The sequence below is a fragment of the Uranotaenia lowii genome, chromosome 1 (genome assembly GCF_029784155.1).
Source record: "Uranotaenia lowii strain MFRU-FL chromosome 1, ASM2978415v1, whole genome shotgun sequence".
Lineage (NCBI taxonomy): Eukaryota > Metazoa > Arthropoda > Insecta > Diptera > Culicidae > Uranotaenia > Uranotaenia lowii.
In genome coordinates this window covers 207,946,235-207,965,358 of record NC_073691.1, presented here as the reverse complement: position 1 = coordinate 207,965,358, position 19,124 = coordinate 207,946,235, and the positions used below count along the sequence as shown (strand labels likewise).

General features: G+C 35.7%; 2 protein-coding genes across 2 annotated transcripts in view; both read left to right on the top strand.

Annotated features, from left to right (window-relative positions):
* The window catches only part of LOC129745480 (5-hydroxytryptamine receptor 1-like), a 244,886-nt gene that overhangs the window by 130,013 nt on the left and 95,749 nt on the right, over window positions 1-19,124 (top strand). The gene's annotated exons all lie outside the window — the stretch shown is intronic.
* Window positions 7,668-9,086, top strand: LOC129738333 (uncharacterized). Its single transcript, XM_055729519.1, has one exon. It carries the CDS (start codon window positions 7,668-7,670, stop codon window positions 9,084-9,086), a length of 1,419 nt encoding a protein of 472 aa, XP_055585494.1.

Below are 19,124 nucleotides of genomic sequence, written 5' to 3'. Positions count from 1 at the left end.
CTGTTAGTAGTAGCTAAATAAGCGGCATAGAAATGATAATTTTCGAAACAAAGCGATAGTTGAAATGAAGAGTTAATCAATGTCAATTTATTTTATGAAGTTATTGCATCGGCTATATTGGCGAAATGTTATATTCTTTGAGAAAGGATATTTAAAAAATTAATAGATTAAAGACGGATTCCGCTTGTGGGGGCGAACCACGCATGGCCTACTAATGTGTGATGGTAGCCACAACTCTATCTGTATCTTCCACTACAAGGCAGTAGGCCCGTGGGGAATAGAAGATTAAATGTGGTGAAAAAAATTTCAAAATAAAATTATCCTTCCGTTCATTTTCAACATTTTTCACCTTATTCTAATCTTCTATCTGTCTATAATTTTTCAATTCTCAAACATTCTTACTTGAAGATATAGCCGATAAAATAATTTCACAAATGGATAGTTATCGGAATTTTTACGAGGTGTGATGAAAAACCTGAAGTCTACCAAACAATCTTCTATCGATACAGAAATTTTTTCTCATTTTCTCTTTTGATTTCTCAATAATTTCAAATCTTTGCAACAAGAAGCAGTCAATTTTGTAGGTTAAAGTACTAATACCCTTTGCCTACACTAAGAGTACTAAGTACTAAGAGCCTACACTGATAATTTAATGTATGTATGGTTGCCAGAATTTTTTCCACTTCCATCCGGGCCTAGCAATTCCGGGCATTTTTTCAAAATAACCTGGCAAAATCCGGGCATGGATTTCAATTTTCCAAATCCAACAACCGGGCAATAAACGGGCAAAATTTAGGTGTTATTATATAAAAAAGCAAAGAAAAATGCAAAAAAAATGAAATGAATATTTTATAAATGTAATTGCAGACTTCCAAAAACTTTTTGGAACACTTAAATATTTAAAGGTTTATAAAAGTAAATCAGCGAAATTATTTGAAACAACCGTTGAAAATGTACCGCTGAAACTTACTCAAAAACATTGATTTTTTTTGGTTTCTTTGTGAAAATTGTGAAAAAATCCGGGCATTATCCGGACTTTTTTCACGACCTGGCAACCGGGCCAGACCGGACTTTCTCGAAATTTTGCATCAAATATCCGGGCAAACCCGGATAAAACCGGGCAATCTGGCAAGCTTGATGTATTTGCATGATTTTAATCCATTATTGTTTTACCGCCTACTGCCAGAACTATAAATTAAGTTGATGAAAAAAATTAGGTGGAAATAGTTATGTTTACTGGTAGCTTTGTTCAATATTTTGAACATTTTTAACACTAGAAAGGCCGGCAAATTGAATATACCTATTCGGACCAGTCAAAATGAGTGGTAAAGGGAAAATTTTGTTTACGTAATATTTTTAACTTTTTACTTATGATATTATATTGTTACTTATTTGACAATAATCATTGTTATAAAATGGAAATATTTTTTCACCATGGGTGCACGGAATCACCTGATTTTGGCATAGTTGACGATCTCGTGTATGTCATAAATTGAAAATTTCAAATAGTTATCAAAAAATTGAAATACACTACCAATCTCATCAGAAATTAATGTTCAATAGTTATGGGGTTTGACCATGGTTGCACGGTTACACTTCAATTTTGTCGTAGTAGATATTTTCTAGCACCCACCGCTCTGAAGTTTTTCAACATGTTGCTTATAATCATACCTGATATTGTTGGTTTTAAAGCATAATTTTTCTATAAATAGTACAATTTACCATGGGTGCACGGTTTCACTGCCATTCTTCCAAAACAACTTTTTTGCATGCTAAAGGTAAAGAATAACGGCATGGATTCGCCGTTCGCCGACACCGTATTTTTATCAATTATTTTGACAAATCTTCACTATACCAAACTGAAAATGTTGCGAATCCGTGCACCCATACTGAAGAACCATGTATATAACAAAATTTTTCTCTCTAACCTATAAATGCCGTTATTCATTACCTTTAGCATGCAAATAAGTCGATTTTGGATGAATGGCAGTAAAACCGTTCACTCATGGTAATTTGCTCAACTTATAGAAAAAAAAGAAGAGATTTTTATTTATAATTCCGTTTTATTCATCTCTGGAAAAAAAGTTTCAATCATATCTAGAAATTATATATTTACTTTATTATTATAATTCAGGTATTTCCAATCTTATATTTATCTGATAAGATGATAATTGAATCAACATCAAAGAAATTGGAGAACGGTTGCCATTGGCCGAGTGAATTTTAGGAATAATGTGCATCAAGTTATATCGTGCGACGGAAAACTGTGAAAACAAAAATAATGAATCAACATCGTTATGTTGATTTGTTTCTCCTAAAATGTTTTCCAATTTGGTTAATATTGAATTTCAGATACCTATCATATGTTTCTGATTTGTAAGCAAATCAGATTTAGGACTGAACGAGAACCCCTGACCACAATTATTCACCACAAAGTATACAAAAAAAACTTTCCTTCAGCATTTTAAAAACAGTTTTTGAAGTATTATTTTTTGGTACTGTTTATTTTCGTGTTAATCAAGTGACATTTAAACTAATTTAAATATTCTTGTTTCCCAACACCTCACTCAAAGATATTTTGTATTCTAAAGCAAGTTGACAACTATTTCACTCTATATAATTTACTACGGCGAATTTGCAGCCAATCCGTGCACCCGTATTGAAATATCATTTAAATTATCCTGTTTCATAACTTATGTCTTCAAATATGAGTAAATGAATAAAAAATTCATAACTATTTTACTTATACTAGTTTTAATAAAAGATATTTATAACGTAAAATTACTCAGATTACTCGAAGGGCATATATTAAATCTAACATAACTTTCACAAAATTCGAATAAATTTCGCCAAATTTTGACAGAAAGTTTGTTTAAAGTTGAGCAACAAAACAGACCAAAAAATTTGGTAGTCAAGTGCTTACACGCCACACACAAATCCATCACAAATCTTCATAACTTCGCTTCGAAAATAAATAATGTTATTGCCCACCGTAAATCAACTAGGGATCATTGTTTTGATTGAAGATTGCGTATAAAAATAAAAGAAAGCGAAAAAAATATATCTTGTTTGAGTTATAGAGTTGTGAATTTTACCAGTCATTTTGATTGGTCACGGTCCAGGTGTCCATAGTGAAATTTAGAGCTAGAAAAATAAAAAATGAACGGATTTGTAGAGGTCCAAAATTCATGAAAAGTCGTATTTTTGCGAATTTTTAAAACGAAGTATATAAAAGATATTCCACAAACAAAGCGTCAAACCAGTCATTTTGACTGGTGCGGTCTTTCTAGTGTAAATTGTGTCAAAAATAGTAACTTTTTTTTTAAATTTTTTGTGTTTGATAATTGCTAACTAAATTTGAAGGGCATGTCAATACTTTGAAAAGTTTTACACAGTTTTATACATTATACTATAATCTAAAAATTTCAAAAATACTTTATAGATAAGGTTTCAATTTAACCTGGGTTCGCGGGAATTCCCGGGAAAAGGATCCCGATATCCAATTCCCGGGAAGGTTAAAATGACCGGGAAATGGACACTCTAGTGAAAATTCATTAGTTTGAATTAACAAAACAATGACAAATTAAGAATATTCATTGTTCTCCAGTTAGTTTGTAACTTTATGTCTGAGCTGCTAGGAAAAAAAAAACTCTCCATTTAAAAATTTTCCGATGTACATTTCCACCTCTGTTGACGAGTTATTGTTTATTAGGCTTCACTTAGTCGCCTCAGTTTGTTGCCAACGGAAAACATGAAAGAGCCGTGTGACTACTGCTTGCAAACGACTGAAGCTCGTAAAGCCGCATCAAAAAAGGTCAGGTATGGAGTATTCCGGTGCAAAATGAATTGTTCTGAATCAGAACTTCTGATTGTATCATGATTTGGTTTTGGTATCACAAACTGAAAACATTAAAAAATCAAAATTTTTTGTTGTACTATGTATTCCACAAAATATAATTGATTCTTAGTTTTGTATCAAATTTCGATGGTTTTTATTTGTAACCAACTGCCCAAGAATTGAATATGTTCCTGATCAAGTTGAAGTTATTTTGATTAACTTTCCCTGAAGATTTTTTACAATTTACCCCAACATACTCTTTGGATCCACGGGCGACGCCGTTGACAAAAAAAGGCATTCCAAGCTGACAAAATTGCAGAATGTTCATATCGTTCGTTGTTGCCTTCACCGAGCTCTCTATCCTTGATCCAAGATTCGTCATCTATCTACCCTTGAATATAGACCACCTAGTGAAAAAATGCGCCAAACTGCCTCGTCGTTGTTGGTTGATGTTGCAGATCAAAAACGTTGATGATGACGACAGAGCGCACTGACAACCATTTTGGGGTGCCGAATTACTTTCCTTCCTTTCGTGGCGTGTTGCTTTTTTCCTCTCTTTCCTTTTCTTCACCCAAGAACTTTTGATGAATTTTCTCATAAATGAGCGCAATTGCAATTTGACGGCATACTTATTGCCGGCGACGGTTTTGTGATGAGAATATAAGAGCCTGTTGTGCCTTTTCTTGGAAAAAAGCTGTTCCAAAAGTGTTTCGTTTATCTAAGGATTAATCCGCTCGAGATTGACATTTTTTGCTACCGTCAACCTCTGGAATGTATAATTCTATCAAAACCAATAGAGTGGAGATAATAACAAACTAAATAACTCGAACTCGCTAAGGGACTACCAACTTGTTCAGGGCTCTAGGGCAATTTGCTGGCACCAAAGAAGTACCACACCGTAATAAAGCTTTTGTAAAACATAGTTGTGACGACAAATTGCCCATCATATGGTTGCACAAGTGCTGTTTTTACAATAACACCACCTATCCCTCGCTCAAACTTTCGACGCCATGCTTCTCACCCTATAGTATCACAACAACATATCATCATAAAACCGGGGGCGACTTTTAATGGTTTCGATGACAGAGTGACATGGTCTTCTGGACAGGCCAGGGCTTGGCATCTGACACAACTTTTGCAAACTGTGCCAGCGATGTATGTAGGTCGGGCCAGGTGGTGCATCCGGGAGCTGAACGAGTGGCAATCGACCAAGGGATGCCCCGTGTATCGTAACGTAGGTTATTGTAAAGTTTCTTATTTGATAGTTGCCGCAAACTATTTATGAACTTTGAGTAATGTCATCCTTGTGGTGGAATATAATATGATGGTTTTGTCCAAAATATTTCTACCAGGGACTTCATTAGAATGTTTTCCCTGGATTGACGAAATCCAAAGGAAAGTGTTTTTGAACTTTGACGAGAGATCGCAATCTTTATGGGTCACACTGTATTCGCAGGAAACTGGCGTTTTAAGTTTGCTGGCGAAACAAGAAAAATGTGAAATATGTCAGAGGTGGAAATGATGAATTGAAGAAGAATACGAAAGGAAATTGTAGATGCATGTGGGTTCAGAAATGTTCTAGAATAAATCAAATATTTTCAATTACATTCGAATGCGTATGTTTTGATATCAAAGATGAAAACCAATTCTGAGGATTTCGCGAAAAAATGATGGTTACATTTATTTTGCCACTGGCAAACTATGGCAAACTTCTGGTGGACACGTGGTGACAGGAATGGTGTACCAACAAGCTTGGATCCTCTCCCACAATTCCTGCTAATTCTACGACTTCTTCGTGTACACAGACCTTTTCACGATCTCTCATAGATTTTCTAAAGGATTAAGATCCGGTGACTGCGCTGGCCACTCCATGACGTCGACTTTGTTATTCTGGAACCACTTTTTGACGGTCTTGGCAGTATGTTTCCAATCGTTATCCTTCATGAACTGCCATTTCAGGGGCATCTCCAACTCGGCGTGTGGCAGCATACTACCCCTTAAAATTTGAGGGTAGAGGTACTGATCCATGATGTTATCCACCCAATACAGGGGGCCAACTCCATACCAGGAGAAGCACCCCCACAAGATAATATTCTCTTCTCCATGCTTGAATGTCTTCTTGTTATACTGTGGCATGTAAGCGCAGCCTATTGGACGATGAACCCAAGTTTTGCCGTCCGAGCCGATGAGGTTTACCTTCGTCTCATCCGACCACAGTATATTTCGCCACTGCTTCTCCTTCTCCGGACCGATCCAATCGAAATGATTTTGTGCGAACTTCATCCGCGCCTTCAGGTGTTTCAATATCGGGACCTTCCGGGAGCTTTTATCACCTAGCTCTTGCTCCACCAGCCGCCGCTGAATTGTCCGGGAACTCACGGTCAAGTTCAGTACGTCCCGGATCTTTTTCGAGGCCTTCAAGGGATGTTTCTTAAAGGCCCGCATTATGGCAGAATCATCTTTCGCGGTCGTTTTCCTTGAGCGTCCATCGTTTTGGATGTTTTTGCGGTCGTGGAGGGCATTGAACACGAAAGTTTTAAATCGTCCCAAGTACTCATTTTAATGGTTGTGCTAAACGTAAAAACTTATGCTACACAAATAACACACGACGTATTACAGGACACGACACTTAACGTTTTTACTAACGGAAAAAGGAATTAAATTTACCTTTTTTGTCGACCGGTTTCGGGCTCGATGTTGCCCATCTACAGGACGATGTCCGACTGACTAGATGAAGGAAAAACACTAATACATGTGCATACTATCCAATAGTATTCGTCGAAGGGTGGTCGGGTTGTTGAAAACTTGGTTTGAGCAGGTTGAAAAGCGGTGATATGATTGGAGCGTCATCCTCGTTCATAAGTGGCCTTTCCGATGTAGTGATATACATGGATTCCCATGCGTTTAAATGTGACGCTTTGCGTACACATTTTTTGAACTTAACCTTTCCCCAATCTATGTGATGATTAAGTTCTGACGCGTGGGCTGCTACACTTGATTCGTTGCTCCTGCCGTTATCTACTGCGTTTTTGTGCTCTTTGATTCTGGTTCTGAATTTCCGTCTGGTTTGCCCAATATAGACGGCCGGGCAGTTTTGACATGGAATCTCATAAATTCCAGATCTCTCTTCCGGTGGCACTTTGTCTTTTAGAGCAACCAGTCGATCTTTCAAAGTGTTTGAACTTTTGTAAGCCACTTTCAGACCATGTTTAGAGAGAATCTTACAGATACTATTTGTCAGTGGTGGGTGGTACGGCAGGCTGACTCTTTGGGATTCATCTCTTTCTGGTTTGAATGTGGTTGCGTTGCTACGGAGCTTTTTTCTTTCGTGTTTTCGGAGGATTTTGCTGACGAATTCTTGATCGTATCCGTTTAATTCACCAGCCTGCAAGATTTTTTGCTTTTCTAGTTCGAATTCATGGCTCTCCATCGGTATGTTGTACAGACGGTGGGCCATCGAATGAAAGGCAGCTTGCTTTTGCGCTCCAAAATGGTTTGAATCAACCGTAATATAGCGATCTGTTGACGTGGGTTTACGATAAATTCCGAATTTCACCGTGTTATCTTCTTTTCTGGAAATTAACAGGTCGAGGAATGGAAGTTTCCCATCAACTTCTTTTTCGACGGTAAATTTAATCGAACTATGCTGGTTGTTCAAAGTCTCAAGCCAAAAGACCCTCTCAATAATATGATCGAGGAAGCAAACAGCACAAGGCAAAAAGTGGCTGACTTAATGGGTGAAATAAAACTCGAAAGAAAATTCCTCGTCCCGAACCCAAAAGTAGCCTCATTGTATTGCCTGCCAAAAATTCATAAGAACCCAATCGCAATGAGGCCCATTTCTTCAAACATCTGCACACCAACCGAAAAAATGGCAGCGTGGTTGGTAGAAGAAATGCGGAAATATCCAGTTAAGCACGGCAAAAGTGTCCTCAACTCGGTTGACCTAGTGGAAAATTTGAAAGATTTCAAAGTGCGTCGAGGAGAGATCTTAGTCTCGTTTGATGTCTCCGCACTTTTTCCCAGCGTCCCTATTTCTGACGCCTTACGTAGCCTTCGCAGACACCTGGAGCGACGCCGCGCACCCCCAAACCAAATAGCAGCGTACGTCACCATAGCCGAGGTTTGTATGAATCAAAATTACTTCCTGTTTCGGGGTAAATTCTACAAGCAAACCTTCGGCCTCAGCATGGGAAGTAAATTATCCCCCCTACTGGCTGAACTCTTCATGAGTGACTTCGAAACAGATCTCGAAAAACGGGAGAAACTTTTCCCTCGTGTTTGGTGGCGTTATGTTGATGATATCTTCGCCACCGTAAAGGAACGGTATCTCCCGCAGACGCTTGAGACTTTGAACAACCAGCATAGTTCGATTAAATTTACCGTCGAAAAAGAAGTTGATGGGAAACTTCCATTCCTCGACCTGTTAATTTCCAGAAAAGAAGATAACACGGTGAAATTCGGAATTTATCGTAAACCCACGTCAACAGATCGCTATATTACGGTTGATTCAAACCATTTTGGAGCGCAAAAGCAAGCTGCCTTTCATTCGATGGCCCACCGTCTGTACAACATACCGATGGAGAGCCATGAATTCGAACTAGAAAAGCAAAAAATCTTGCAGGCTGGTGAATTAAACGGATACGATCAAGAATTCGTCAGCAAAATCCTCCGAAAACACGAAAGAAAAAAGCTCCGTAGCAACGCAACCACATTCAAACCAGAAAGAGATGAATCCCAAAGAGTCAGCCTGCCGTACCACCCACCACTGACAAATAGTATCTGTAAGATTCTCTCTAAACATGGTCTGAAAGTGGCTTACAAAAGTTCAAACACTTTGAAAGATCGACTGGTTGCTCTAAAAGACAAAGTGCCACCGGAAGAGAGATCTGGAATTTATGAGATTCCATGTCAAAACTGCCCGGCCGTCTATATTGGGCAAACCAGACGGAAATTCAGAACCAGAATCAAAGAGCACAAAAACGCAGTAGATAACGGCAGGAGCAACGAATCAAGTGTAGCAGCCCACGCGTCAGAACTTAATCATCACATAGATTGGGGAAAGGTTAAGTTCAAAAAATGTGTACGCAAAGCGTCACATTTAAACGCATGGGAATCCATGTATATCACTACATCGGAAAGGCCACTTATGAACGAGGATGACGCTCCAATCATATCACCGCTTTTCAACCTGCTCAAACCAAGTTTTCAACAACCCGACCACCCTTCGACGAATACTATTGGATAGTATGCACATGTATTAGTGTTTTTCCTTCATCTAGTCAGTCGGACATCGTCCTGTAGATGGGCAACATCGAGCCCGAAACCGGTCGACAAAAAAGGTAAATTTAATTCCTTTTTCCGTTAGTAAAAACGTTAAGTGTCGTGTCCTGCAATACGTCGTGTGTTATTTGTCGTCCCAAGTACTCCTCGATTTCTTGTTGGCTGCTGCCTGCCTTGGCCATTTTGTGGATAACCATCCGCTGTGTTTTAGGTGCGCGACCCATTTTTCGTTGACTGCAACTAGAATTCGAGAATCAAAACCTTACATACTTCTTGTTTACATGCTTAATACTTACTAGGAACCGAAAAACACCAAATACCACCGAGAAACAATCAATTTTCTTCAAAAATTGGTCGAAGCAACACTTGTTAGCCGAAACGAGCAACTGTTCCTATATTTTGTCGCATCGGTTTTCAACTTTTGACAGTTATCAGTGCGTTAAGCTTTATCGGTTGCTTTGATTGCGTTAAGCTCGCGGTTTTCAAAGTTGCTCGCCGCTAGGTTTCACATAAACCATATACAATGAATTGTGGGTTCAAGCCAGCCGAAGTATCTCGGCAAATTTGGAATCTTGAGTATAAGTTACTCAGGTACCTTTTCAGAATTTTTTTTATTTGTTTTGAACAGTTGGAAGGGAGTAACATGAGTCAAACCTATCCGAAGCAGGGTTGGAAAGGAAAAGATTTCGATCCGACAAACGTTTAGTCGTCAAGTGTACAGGTCGTAATCTGTACAAACCGAGACCAAAATCAAATCTCGTCGGAGAGGGATGTGTGAGTGAATGAATAAAACCGACACTTCGTCATTCGACACGAGCGTGCACGGGAGTCGGCAGTTAGTCGGTAAGTGTGAGCGGGCGAGCGAGTGGAGTGAGACAGCGCGTGGTTCCCTCGGCTGGATGCGGTCAAGTGATCCATCGACGCCGCTATGAAAGGCCGATGATTTTTGTTACACGTCAGAACTATACCAAAAAGAGTGTTTCCAAAAACGGATTATGCCGTTCATTCGATCCTTCCCGTACTGTTTTGGCCAGATTTGGCAAGCTGTCATTAAAGCAAAGTCTTTCAGGAATGGTATGCAGAGAACCTTACTACCCCCAGTTCTTCCCTATTGAGAAATAAATACTGGACAATCATGAAGAGGAGATTCAAGGCAAAGGGAAAGGTTGGAATAAGATAGCTGAAACGATGAACGAAGAAGCTGTGCGCCGCCTAATGAGCTGTGTTACAGGAAAAAAAATCGAGAATTCCATCCAAATCGTGACGAATTATTTGATCCGTATTTTTTCTTAAAGTGTGAAGAAAACGCTACATTTGTTTAATAAAAGATCTTGAATTAAATTATGAATAACTGAAATACGGATAATTGGTTTTGTTCCAATTCTATCTGAAGCAAGCTTTATGTGGCATGTAATTTTCAGTATTGCTCATGCGAGTCCCCATGGGGGGTGGTGTGATCAGGGTGATCACCCCCTTCAAGCGGAAAAATCCATTAAAAATACAGAGCGCTCAAACTTCTAGAAAAATTTAGAATTTTTCCATGTCGCTAGACCCTTGAATTTCTAAAATTTTCCACTCCGTGGAAGTGTTTATCAACCCGAAAAGGTTATTTGAAATAGCGTTAAAGTAAGAAATTCAAATTGCAAGCAAATTCTCCATTGAGGAGTTCCAATTTTCCAAAAGGCATCTCAAAAGCGTAAGACTTCTACTGGCAGTCTCACTTTCTATTCTCACTTTTGATATTGTAATCTTAGTGTTGTTCTTCTAAAACCAATTTCTTTCGCCGATAAATGCACGGAAGTTAATTTTTATGGTTATATACCACTTCAGTATCACGAAAACTTTATCGTCCATGAAACATTTTTTGTATTTTTTTTGTCAGAAATTGCATTGCATAATTGCATAGATTTTGAGATTGTTAGTAAAATTCAATTTTGGATTTCTTTTTTCATAAAGAAACAAACTAAAAACAGACATGTATAACATAGAGATGCAAAAGCAGTTATTTCTCTGTAAGTATATCACAGCCTGTTAAATATAATTTAAATAGAATAAGTTAAAAACCTTGAAATGAAGGGTTTTCTTTTTTTCGTGATAATTTTTATACAAATTTTAATTCTGAATTAATTGATACACTTTTAATTGTAAATCTCGATTTTGACAAAAAGCATTAGTTAAAGTTATAAGACAATTTCAGAATAAGATGCAATTAAATTTGAGAATCACAGAAGTAGTAAAAATGTCCACAACTCAAAAGTCCTATAGACCACATTTCTACCAACTATTTGATTAATCAAAATTAGCACAGATCGAACGAGTATGGTTGTAAAAGCCGGTTAAAGATACTTCGAGGAACATGCAAATACGGGAGTGAGCGCACACAAGGCCATTTGTTACCGCACAAAAAACATTTGGAACATTTTTAAATGGAGAAAAAGAGCTTTGTTTGCACTTTTCGTTATTTTCTCTGGTGTACCTTACATATATTTTGAGAAACTCAAACCAATTATCATAAAAAATTATCATAGCTGCCAATTCTTATATATCATAGTGGCTTATAAGGTTTTTTGTACTTGAAATATTTTAAGTTACGAAGGATTTTTTTTAGGACCTTTTTTGGCATTCGGGTCCAAAGGAAAATTATGAAGTTAGTATAAAATTCAAAATATTCTAATAAAATTTTCTTTTTAGATTAAAAGGGAATACAGACCCCGTTCGTTTTTGGCAACATGCCCGAACATTTTGTGTTGCCAAAATCGAATGTTGCCGAAATCGAACGGTTTTTATTCTGATTCTTTTTTCTCCTATTTCAACAAAATATCACTTTTTATTATCATTAACGTTATTTTAAGTCAATTTCCGATCATTTTTAGAATTTTTAAAATTTTTCTTTCTCATATTTCTGATGCATTTTGCACTATTTTTGATTTGTTTATGATCTTAGTTTTTTTGTCATTTCTGCTGTTTTTGTCATTCTTCATCATTCTTAAGTTGATTTTTTCATTTTTAGTCTTTTGTTCGTATTTGTTTTTGATTTTTTTTTAAAATTTCCTATTTTTGTAATTTTTGAGTATTTTATAATTTTTTTTAAAAACTTTTGTTTTTGTTGTTGTATTCTATCACAATTTCTGAACGTAAAAACGTTTTTTTGGTGTTTGTCCAAATTATGTTGGTCCTGTTATAGAGAAAACTAAAAGGTAATGTCGCTTCTAAAAACCGTTCGATTTTGGCACATGTGCCAAAATCGGATGTTGCCAAAATCGAATGTTGCCAAAATCGAATGTTGCCAAAAACGAACGGGCTCTGTATATGAATTTAAAAAAAAAGGAATAGAATGTTGATTTTAGTATCATAACACAGATTTTGAATTCATAATCAGCCATCATCGCAAAATTAGTTATGAAACTCAAAAATGAATAGTAGGGGAGAGTGGGGTATCGTGGGCCATGGGGAAACGTGGGCCACTTTTAATATCTCAGATGTGTGTTGAGTTAAAAATCTCAAACCAACTGTCATCGTCTTCGCTTTGCGTGAGCATATATTCCTATATGTTGTTCACTGAAATACGCATCATATGCTTCTTTTATTTATCAAGCTAAAAAAAGTTAGAAAAATTTACTTACATAATTAAAAAAAACACCCGCTAATTTCATCCATGGGGAACCTAAAGTGCATAACAAAAATATGCTCATACGCTTATGATCTTAGTTTTGTCATGATCTTTCACATGGAAAAGGAATTTTTGATGAAACATCAATAAGTCACACAAACGCAACCAATTTGCAAATCATAGCTTGTGGGCCACACATCTTGAATCACCTATATTTTTATGTTTTTATACACATTCAGAACTTAAAATACGTTTTACCTATCTGTAAAGTTTTCTTATGCCAAATGAAGAGTTATGAAAAATATTTTGTCCATCCTATATAAGAAATTTTGCCAAAACGTCCGCGAGACAGGTTTTGAAATCTATGCGATCATACACAGCTCTCTTTTTTATTTCATCCTCTGAAATTGCTTTAAAATAACAAAATTAATTAGGAAATCACAGTTTTGGGTCAACTCATAAACTTTGCATTTTATTTGGACAATTTGGATTTGGTGGCCCACGATTCCCCACCATTTTTCAAAATCCAAAAAATATTGCTTTTTTTTAAACAGTCAGAATTTGGGGAAAATAACTTATTAAAAATTTAAGAAAAATACCTTATGGTACCTTGAAAATAATGAAAACCATACCATTTTTTATTTTCATTTTATCTTTTATAATAATGAAGTTATGGAACAACGAAAAAAGTGGCCCATGATTCCCCACTCTCCCATATAATAAACACATATATGTGTTCGTTTTAAATTCAAATTTGGCTCCGTATTTGGCTGGATTTCAAGATTCATACCAATCAATCATATCGTCAATTTTTCTTTCAGATCATTCATACAACAAAAATTAAAATTTTTATTCAAATTTTAGATTTGACAAAACATTTCAGTTGCAATTGATTACGACTCTACATTCAAGAACAATATATATTAACTACATAAGATAACAGCATTTTTATGCATGTGTTATAATAACATGATTTAAAAGATTTTGGTATCATGAATTCGAATATTTCGTCAGATTTTGTTTATCACGTTTAGTTTTAATATACCATTGAAATTATTAAAATAACCTATTTTTACTGAAATTCGTCATTAAATGATGATAAGCTACATAAAAACCGATTTTAAATTTGTTTACCATCCATTATTTAATGAAGGATCCAGATTTATTCATGTTTCGGAAAAGCAATGCTTTAGAAAAAAAAATGTAATGTCATTTTTAGAAAATTGAAAAGAATATGTATAACTATTTTTGACATCTCTGAAGGGCTTTTAAAGTTTTGAATATTTAAGATTTGAATTTATTCAACAACTTTGATGAAGACTGTAAAACATTTGGCTTTCAAAACTGTATTACTAACTTTTTGGTTTGTCAAATTCCGAAGAACTGGAAAAAAAATCTTTTGTAACTTTTTCTTGAAAGTCAAATTAACTCTCAGTAATCAAGAAAGTTGATCATTGATTCAAAACCTTTATTTTCAATATCTTTGTAACATTTTATGTTTTTTTTAAAGTGCTCAAATTTACAAACATATTTTCAACATATGTATTATCAAATGTTAGCCTTTAATCTAAGAATCGAGAACTTCAGCTCTGCCAAATCAGTCAAAGTCAGCTCTGAAATGTTTTGCCCTTTAAAAAAGAGTGATTTGTTTTGCTTTGTGCTATCAATAATTGATCCTTCATTTTATAATTTCTTAATTGTTTCTTAAAAAATGTTCTTAAAAGATGGGAATAATTCAAAACCCAATTTCGCTTTATTTACACAGTATTTATTGCAAATTGGAAACTGTTCGAAACTAGGCGTTTAAATTTTACGCGGTTGGAGTAGGCCTTGGCTTGACCGCAGTGCACGCGTTTTTTATCTCGTCCGTCGAAATTTTCAGAAAATTGAGTGTTTCTGGTGAAATTATATTGGGAATTAACAAAATAAAACTCTGGGAGTGTTGATAAAAGATGTCTTAAAGTGGACAAGTCAAATCTTGAGGTGGATCCACTGGATGAAAATGGAAAATCGTGATCGAAAAAGGACGGTTTGTTTTTTTTTTGTGTCGTCGCCTTTCAGGTCGTCGTCTTTGCTCTTCGATTTGGTTATCCGCGCGGTTTGATTATGGGTGTCCCTGGATAAAATGCTGTATAAGATTTCCTAGTGTTCAATGTGTCGCTTATCATTGCAATATTGTGAATATCATTTGTGAATATTCCCAACGACAACAGTGACAGGGAATATGAAAAAAAATTATAATAAATTAGAGTAGTGTTGTGAGTTTTCAATCAGTCCCTTGGCACGATGGATTTGTTCAGCTTGCTGCGACCAAATTTTTTCTTTTGGTCGTTCATTCTTGTGTGCGTAGGGTTTGTGGAAGGCCAGGGCGCATTTGATAATCAATATTCAAGTGCTGAAAATGGCATAAAACTGTACTAAGTTCTAGATTTTACGGGTGAATCATACATAGATGAGTGGGATCCTAAAGAGTGGCAGGATAAATATTTCGTGCCGCGTTCCGCTAAGGCGCTGCACGGAACTGGAAATCATTGAGAGCAGACTGGAAAGAGGAATTCACCATCAATTAACACAGCCCAGATGTTTTACTTTTATTTGGTGAGTTCGTTCCATGATGTTTATTTTACTTACATGAAGTTAAATAAAGGTTAGATTCTGAGTGTTTCCACCCTCAATTCTCCAGATTTAGGCTTCATTTGAATATTATCGGCTGCAGGGAATCGATTGTGTTATATTATATGTTTCATTTTTACCGATTGTTTGTTTGTGTGAAACATTTTCCCAAGAAGTTCAATTTTTAGTTTTGGTGATCAGGACACAATTGAACTATTTTAAAGTTTTGAATTTAGAGATTTTTATTATAGTTTATATATTTCTATTAAAAGTGTTAATTTTCAAAAAAAAAACCTTTCGGGTTCGTAACAGACCTCGAAGGGTTTTATGTTCTTTTAATATTTTCTTATTCTCTTTTTTATTTTCAAGAGCGAGTAAAGGCGCTTTATCCTTGGTCGATGACCAGAAATGATTGTACATCGAAATCCAAAATAATTGAATGAAAATAAAAAATCTTAGAGTTTTAAAATCGTAATATTTATTAAATCACTTCTACAAAATGCATTTATTCTTAGGTTTTGTGATTTCTTTGTACAAAATGGATCATTTCCAACCACTGATGAGGAACCCCTGTGATTTGTGGAATTACTTCCAATAACGCGTGGTTTTTTTCATCAAGGAGCATTTTTCTAAGCATGCTTCCAACGACATTGCCCATTTGAAACGTATGGTACTGGTGGTCCACGTTTCTTCTGTTCCTGTGTTCCAGATGTCTCTGCGTTCTCTGCTCCATGGTAGGCCCAACCATTTTGTGTTTTTCATCATTTTAATGTTTTTATGTTAAAATGATAAAAAGCATGAACAAAGACAAGAAGAATAGTAACTCACTTTTATTATTCTTTGGGACTCAGACATAAGTTCTGGCTGTGGAAGTACGATTAGTGATTAGTGATTAGTGAAACTAGGCGTTTAAATTTTACTTCATTCGTTTCAGAATGAATAAAGTTGTTTTATGTCAGAATTTATTTAAGATTTAGAAAAAAAAAATCTTCGACACACACTCACAATGTGAAATGAATTTCAAGATGAACTAAACTAACACGGTATTTCCGAGTTACTATTAAGAAAAATATAACAGAATATCACACAAATATCAGATATAGTTTAATATCAGTTTTGAATTCATAACAATTATTATCAAAAACTGATTTTAAAATATTTGTTTTACGAACGAAATAAAGACCCCGTTCGATTTTGGCAACATGCCCGTACATTTTGTGTTGCCAAAATCGAACGGTTTTATTCTCAACTTTTTTCAGTTATTTTTACAAAATAACTGTTTTTATTATCAAAAACGTTTTTTTTTTTTCATCATGTTTTTGATGCATTTGGCACTTCTCTTGTTTTGTTTATAATGTTTGTTTTCATTTGTCATATTTACTGTTTTTTCATTCTTCATCGTTTTTTAGTTGTCATTTTCATTCTTTCGTTTGAATTTGTTTTTTTACAATTAATTTTTCATCTTTTTGTCATTTTTGAGTACTTTATACAATTTTCAATTAACTTTTTTTTATTGTTGTGCCAAAGTCGGATGTTGCCAAAATCGAATGTTGTCAAAAACGAATGTTGCCAAAAACGAACGGGATTTGTACCTAGTTTCAAAATGCGAATCATTAAAACTTCGTTGTGTTAATCTCGTGCTGATATGAAGAAGCTCAGGAAAAACAGATAAATGAAAAGTTTTTTTTCAAAGTTCTCCTATTCAACAACAAGTGTATTATTTTTATTTATAATATGACTTTTACACAGAGAGATTACTTAATGAGCTCATATGTCGATTTTTTGTAACTCCATGGTATACAAAATATGAAAATCATCTTCTTTATGAACATTTTCTCACGCAGATTTATACAACAAGGATATCGAAATTATTTTATCTATAGAGTATGGTTTCTTTAAGATTTAATTTCTTCTCTAATAATTTTTCACCTCTGATTTAGTTCAATGGGGTCAATTTGAATGAAAAGGGGCATTGTACAGAATCCCCCCCCCCCTCTCACTCTTTCAAAATTATCATTTTTACACTAGATAATTAAGTTCTCTATATTAGTCCATTTTTGAAAATTTGTACCGCGCCTGGTATTGCTTGAAACAGTTTTAAAATTTATCAGTTTCTTGAAGAACATTTGTTAAAGTAAATATTCAAAGTATTCCCAGTAGATGTACGGCAACAAAAACTTTACCAACGCAACCGAAAAAGCAGATTTTCCACAGGGTTGAAAACCTACATGGGGAAAAAGGCTTAAAAGAAGAAGAAGGAGGTATGATTTCCCCCGAGAAGATAATCCCCAAATTTGTCGATTGACTTTTAGACTAGGCTCCATTTGCTGTCTGGGATTGAAACAATGGCAAGCAAATTTGTGGATCACAGGGTGATGGAATTAAGGCGCTACTGTTGTAGGCTTATGGAATTTTGAAAGACATCATGACAGAAGCTAGAACTTTGGCTCGATTCCGATAGCTCTAAATCGAAATTTAATTTGCGGTAATCAGATATCGTGCAGATTATGGGAGCAGGGCTTCGTTAAGCTGATGATTGATTTTGGGAGTATCTTTTGATGGATATTTTTCATACTGATAATCGCTGTCTAATTATCTCGGAGGTCAACAATTCCTTTAATCTTTAGGGAACTTTTGTTTTGTCAGGGATTATTTACATGCAAATTTATCATCATGAATGATTATGGTTTATGGCTTGAGGAAAATTTTAGTTTTGAAATGAAAACTTCATATTGATTTTTTAATTGAAACTTATTCTGAAGGAAGATTTCTTGTGTCATAACCTTTATGTCAGGAATCGATCATATTAGGTAGGTTTAATTGCCCCCTTTTTCCGCTGTCGACGGCGTTTGATTGATCTTTTTACTACTCTGTTGTTAGTTTTTTTTTTTTCTCAATGACATCATCCTAATAGGATACACATTAGCGAGCGCAAAATGTGTTTGGGTTCTGTATAAATCGTTAAACCCTCGTCACATCCGCCCGATATCAACACCAGCCATATCCGTGATCCAACCGATGCGCCCCCATTGATGGTCTCTATCATTTCCACTACTGGAACCACATCCATAAATATATGTACACACTGTGTTGCGAGTTTACTAAATATATACAGCAAGCAGAACACTAACTATTACACAACAAGACCCGACCATTAGTTTGATGCTATTGGCAGACGACATCAACCTTGATCTATGAGGGTTCTACAGCGAACAGATGGGATTGTTGGGGGAAAGGAAGAAAAAAACTCCACCCCCACCAGAGCTAATAAATCTTCTGAGCGATGATTTTGTTTACTTCCGATGGGCCCGGGAATACACACCGAAAAAAAAAAATATTCGAACCCCGAACCAGGCGCACTGGATTAGGCTGCTGCTGGTGGAAATGAAGTGAAAATATAGTCAAATCGATATCGATTCACGCCCTGCTACTGTGACGAAGAAACCATTAATCATCTTGTGAAAATTTCTGAAAAAGAAATTTAATAAGGAAAAGAAAAGATCATTAGCATTTTGAAGAAACGAAATACGTTTTTCTAGCAGTTTTCTCTCGGTCACTTTCTTTAGATTGATGATTTAATTTTGCCAATCAATGTCTGTGGATTGAACATGATTTAAATCCCACAAAATTGATTTTTTTTTCAAGTTTTCATTTCTTCAATACTATCTCAAGAATTCCCAGAAAGGTTTCCACTTCTCGAGGGTATTACGGTACTCGTTAATGGCCTCATCATGTTAAAGGGGGTAGGTACTCTGTCATCAAACACAGAACCTTAACCCC

Excerpts from the sequence above, each read along its gene's own strand:
- LOC129738333 (XM_055729519.1), top strand. The coding sequence starts at position 7,668 with ATGAGGCCCATTTCTTCAAACATCTGCACACCAACCGAAAAAATGGCA.